General features: G+C 41.4%; 1 protein-coding gene across 1 annotated transcript in view; it reads left to right on the forward strand.

The window, feature by feature from the left end:
• The first annotated feature begins 6 nt into the window (after positions 1-6).
• Positions 7-5,766, forward strand: part of LOC118407416 (zinc finger protein 208-like) — a 15,312-nt gene continuing 9,552 nt past the window's right edge. Inside the window, exons 1-2 of the mRNA XM_035807891.1 lie at positions 7-915; positions 4,150-4,417. Of these exons, the coding sequence (XP_035663784.1) occupies positions 60-915; positions 4,150-4,417 (1,124 nt within the window). The 5' untranslated portion in view covers positions 7-59. The remainder of the gene's footprint in view (positions 916-4,149; positions 4,418-5,766) is intronic.

Here is a 5,766-nt window from a genome sequence, read left to right on the forward strand (position 1 = left end):
GCTACAGATGTGAGGAGTGCAGTAAGCAGTTCTGTAGGTGGCGCGATCTGAAGAAACACATGCGCACTCACACAGGGGAGAAGCCCTATAGGTGTGAGGAGTGCAGCAGGCAGTTCAGTGACTTGAGTAGGCTGAAGGTCCATATGCGCACTCACACAGGGGAGAAACCCTACAAGTGTGAGGAGTGCAGCAGGCAGTTCAGTCGGCTGGGTCATCTAAAGGAGCACATGCGAACTCATACAGGGGAAAAGCCCTACAAGTGTGAGGAGTGCAGCAGACAGTTCAGTCGACTGGGTCATCTAAAGGGACACATGCGGACTCACACAGGTGAGAAAGGCTACAGGTGTGAGGAGTGCTGCAGGCAGTTCAGTGAGCTAGGTACTCTAAAAACTCATATGCGAACTCACACAGGGGAGAAACCTTACAGGTGTGAGGAGTGCAGCAAGCAGTTTAGTGAGCTGGGTCATCTGACGAATCACATGCGAACTCACACTGGGGAGAAACCCTACAAGTGTGAGGAGTGCAGCAGGAAGTTCAGTGAGCTAAGTAGTTTGAAGAAACACATGCGAACTCACACAGGGGAGAAACCTTACAAGTGTCAAGAGTGTAGCAAACAGTTCAGTAGGCTGGAACATCTAAAGGGACACATGCGCACTCACACAGGGGAGAAACCCTACAAGTGTGAGGAGTGCAGCAGGCAGTTCAGTAAGCTAAGTAGTCTGAACAAGCACATGCGGACTCACACAGGGGAGAAACCCTACAAGTGTGAGGAGTGCAGCAGGCAGTTCTGTCAGATGGGCCATCTGAAAACTCACATGCGGATTCACACAGGGGAGAAGCCATACAAGTGTGAAGAGTGCAGTAGGCAGTTCAATCAGATGGGTCATCTGAAAACTCACATGCGGACTCACACAGGTGAGAAACCACACAGGTGTGAGGAGTGCAGCAGGCAGTTCATGACGTCGAGTAGTTTGAAGAGACACATGCGGACTCACAAAGGGGAGAAACACTAATGGTGTGAGGAGTGCGACAAACAGTGATCTGGGTAATCTGAAGAGACACATGTAACAAATAGTTGTCCATTTAATGTGGAATAACAGTTCAAGTTGCAGAAGTCTTGTTCAGGTATGTTGTGTACATAGCTGTTACCTTGGTAACAATAAAACTAGTCTAGTGAAAGCAGTTGTTGTGTGAAGAAGACTTGTTTTTGTCACTACTAACTACTACTTGTGATAGTACCTTTTATTTACTTGTTGCTTTCTTATCTGAAGTTCCTAACCTTAGATTAGTTAGAAAGGTATAACACAGTAGGTTTTGTTCTTTATCAAACTTTGTTGTTGTTTCTTAGTGCACATTCCCTTTTGCATTGTAAAATGCCAAGTTGGCCAATTAGTGTAGAATAACAGTTCAAGTTGCAGAAGTCTTGTGCTATATTTCAGGCTTGTGGATTAGCTATAATATTGGTAACGATAGAACTGGTAAAATTGGTTATTGTGTGAAGAAGACTTGTCACTACTTACTACTAGTGATCATAAGATGTTTCATTGTAATAATCTACATTTACTTTAGTGTTAGCATTGTCAGGTATTTATTTTACTTGCTGTCAACTAGGTGTTAATTTTTTTAGGGGTATTAGAAGCAGTTTTTGATGCCTAAATTTTTCTTAAAAACACACATTGTAGTATTATTTTAGGTTTTAGATCTTTTACTTTTTTATTATAGTCATTTGTTTTGTTTAATAAAGATGTTTGATGCACACTTGTTTGGATCTGACATATGAAGATACCATAGTATATAGGAGAATTACACAACCAGTTTGTACTCACTTTGCGTACCTTTTAATGTCGGTGAAATGTGTCTGAAACACAATGAATTTGAAACATATATAAGCAAAGTGAGTTCAATTTGGTTGTGCAGATGAATTCTCCTATATCATATTTTCTCCCAAGCTGATGGAATTAGTGTTGGTCATAATCTTAGTAGTTACTTGGTATAAAGTACATACATATATGCATACACATACTAGTACATACACACACACACACATACATACATACACACATACATACACACACACACACATATACATACATACATACAAACAAATTGTACCATAAACAAGGAGGTTGAAAATGTTACCCTCCTTGCCAAAACATTACCTTGGTGAAGGTAATTATTTATTTCAGAATGTTGACTATCGCCACAACTAAAAGGAGCAACGCAGGAGAATTAAAAGATATGACCAGTGTCAGTCTCCAACAAAAATATGCCATGTCTGCATTAATCTTTACATAATTCCCGATTGAGCGTGATCGCGACAACTAGTGAATAATCAGGGAGGATTGTTGACACAGGTCATAGTATACTTCCGGTTCATGTGACGCCACTTCCTGTTTTCTGGAGAAACGGCGTGGGCTTGGAAGTTTTCTCCGCTTCGAAGATCTTGTCAACATTTAGCGGTTTTCGGGAGTCGACTGACGTTGTTGTGCAAGTTTGCTGGTGTTCAAGTTTGTTCAGGTAAGACTACTTCATGTATTTTGACACTAGAAGCTCTGTAGGTTAACAGACTGCTCCAAAACTGAAGCGTTTCGAGAACGCGCTGCCGCGTTGCAACTTTTCTGTGGGGAGGGGGGAACGAAGGTGTAAACCACACGGCCCGGTTTGTCGTCTAACTCTCGTCTTTGTCTACTGGAAGATAGACCATACCTTAGAGGAAACAATTATACAAATGTATGTTTGAAATGTTCCAGTTTTCTGCACCAGAAATAGGGAGAGAACAGTCTGATACGTGGAGGAATGCAGAAAGAAACGTAAACAGCGAGGGCCTGTGAGGGGTTTACGGAGGATGGTATAAGAATTCTGAGGTTATTCATTCAAAAGCAAGTGAAACTGCAAGTCTGTTTTTATGTTTTACCGTTTCAGAGTAAATTCTGCCGTGTATATTGTTGAAGAAATAAGTCATACTTGTATGGAGGACGCAGTTTATATCCGCAAGGTGTACCTCAACTTCCCCCGTCCGCCCCCAGGCCGGAATTTCCCAGCGTTCCACCATCTGGTGTTCATTATGTCGTGTTTGAACTAACTCTTAGGGGAGTTTCAGTAGTACTACTAGTAGGGGTGGGTACTGGTACAGAAAATTCATTTAAAGGTACGGTACAGGTCCATATTGATGAACCTGTATTGATGTTGTAGGCATCAAGCGCCGCCATGTTGGATGTTTACTTTTTCAATCAGGGGTGCCTAAGCATTTGCACGAACCCTATGAAATTGTACGAATGTTATGTGATACACACAAATTACTTTGCGAAAACGCACGGATATTATGAAATTCGCACGAATCACTATGTGATACACACGAACCTTCTGAGATTTGCACGAACCTTATGCAAAACGGCGGCCGGGAGAAGGCATGATTTTAAGTGTTTCTACCCGTGATATTTATATTTCAAGGCATGGAAAGGATATATACCACCACGAAGACGTATTTGATAGCCTGTGAGCTACTGTTTTGCTTCATTTCGGCGTCTTACATCGTATTTTCCATTGCCGAAGATCGAAGCCGCCATCTTGAAAATCCCGCTCCGTCAGTCACGTGACCCCGGCAGTGGTTGCGCAATTTCGCATAAGGTTCGATCGGTCTGAAATCAGGTGCAATGTTTTTTTTTTTTTTCGAACTTGTCGAACAAGAAAAAAAAGATTTTGTCCCACCCCTATCCAGTAACTTAAAATGGTGGAGGGAGGCTTCCCTATCTGTCAATCTTTATTTTTGTTAGGAGATTTATACATTGAGTTTGGCTAGGACACTAATGTACAAGTTGGTGTACTTGAAAGATTAGTGTATCTTTCCTAACGACAATTCATCTTTTCCCTACAGACCTTGTGCTGGATCTAGGATGGCATCAACAAGCAACGTGCAGAGTTCGGATGACGTCAGGAGAAATGCAGAAGAGGTTAAATCTGTGCAACATGGCACTAGCAGACGGGAGAAGTGCTACAGATGTGAGGAGTGCAGCAAGCAGTTCAGTCGGTTAGGGCATCTAAAGCAACACATAATCACACACACTGGAGAGAAACCCTTCAGGTGTGAGGAGTGCAGCAGGCAGTTCAGTCAGCTGGGTAGTCTAAAAATTCACATGCGGACTCACACAGGGGAGAAACCCTACAGGTGTGAGGAGTGCAGCAAGCAGTTCAGTCAGCTGGGTAAGCTGAAAATCCACATGCGGACTCACACAGGGGAGAAGCCCTACAGATGTGAGGAGTGCAGCAAGCATTTCAGTCAGCTCAGTCATCTGAAGGAACACATACGGACTCACACAGGGGAGAAACCCTACAAATGCGAGGAGTGCAGCAAGCAGTTTAGTCAGCTTCATCATCTAAAGATACACATGCGAACTCACACAGGGGAGAAACCGTACATGTGTGAGGAGTGCAGCAAACAGTTCAGTCTGCTGGGTAATCTGAAGAAACACATGCGAACTCACACTGGGGATAAACCTTAGTTAAGTGTGAGGAGTGTAGCAGGCGGTTCATTTAGTTGAGTCATCTAAAAAACATGTAGAGACTCACACACGGGAGAAACTGTACAAAGGTAAGGAATGCAGCAGGCAGATTAGTCAGCTGAGTACTCTAAAGGGACACACGCAAACTCACACAGGTGAGAAACCTTACGGTTGTGAGGTGCGGAGAAACTTTTTGGTGAATTGAAGAAGCATATGCTCACACTGAAGAGAACCCCTACAAGTCTGCTGGTGAAACACATGGCAGAGCATTTACCGCAATTCAGTCAGCTGAGTAGTCTTAGAAAGCACATGCAAACTCTCAAATAAGAAATCCCTGAAATCAGGAGTGTGGAATAGAGATGTTGGCCACATAGCAAGTTTGTCAATTTACATTTTTCATATTTTTTTAGTAGTTTAGACATTGTATAGTCAGCTATCTGATTGTAACTCCATGAACTGTTGTAATAATCTTGCTAAGAAAGGTTCTACTTTTATTTCTTGTCCATTTCTTATCTGAAGGTTGCAACCTTAGATTAGTTGGAAAGGTATAACACAGTAGGTTTTGTTCATTATTAATCTTTGTTTTTCTTATGGTGCATACCCTGTTATAATATGCTAAGTTGTAAATTTGTTGTGAAATAACAGTTTAAGTCGTAGAAATAATGTTCTATATTTCAGGCTTGTAGTTTAGCTCTAAGAGTCTAATCTACTAGAGGTAACAATAGAACTGGTGAAAGCAGTTATTGTGTGAGGAAGACTTGTTTCGTCATTACTTACTACTTGTGATGTTAAGATGGTTCTTTGTACTAATCTACATTTACATTAGTGTTAGCATTGTCAAGTATTCATTATACTTGCTTTCAACAAGGTTTTAATGTCTTTAAGGGGTATCGGAAGTTGTTTTTTGGGGCCTGGATTTTTCTTGAAAACCCACATTTTTATTGTTCTGTTAGGTTTTTTATTATAGTCATTAGTTTTGTTCAATAAAGTTGTTTGATGCACACTTGTTTGGATATGGCATTTGAAGAAGTCGATACATTTAGTATGGTAATAGCCATAGTATATAGGAGAATTCTTTTATACAACCTAGTTTGTACTGTACCCTACTTTGCGTACGTTTCGACGTCTTAGGAAGGTTTCTAAGAGACAAAATGAGTACAAGTTGGTTGTGTAAAAGAATTCTACGTTCTACCAATCTGATGAAATTATATTCGGAAATAGCCATAGCAGTTGTACGTTGTACAATAAAGGGTTAATGCCTCGCCCC

This window comes from Branchiostoma floridae, unplaced genomic scaffold (assembly GCF_000003815.2).
Source record: "Branchiostoma floridae strain S238N-H82 unplaced genomic scaffold, Bfl_VNyyK Sc7u5tJ_1338, whole genome shotgun sequence".
In the NCBI taxonomy this organism is placed as follows: Eukaryota; Metazoa; Chordata; class Leptocardii; order Amphioxiformes; family Branchiostomatidae; genus Branchiostoma; species Branchiostoma floridae.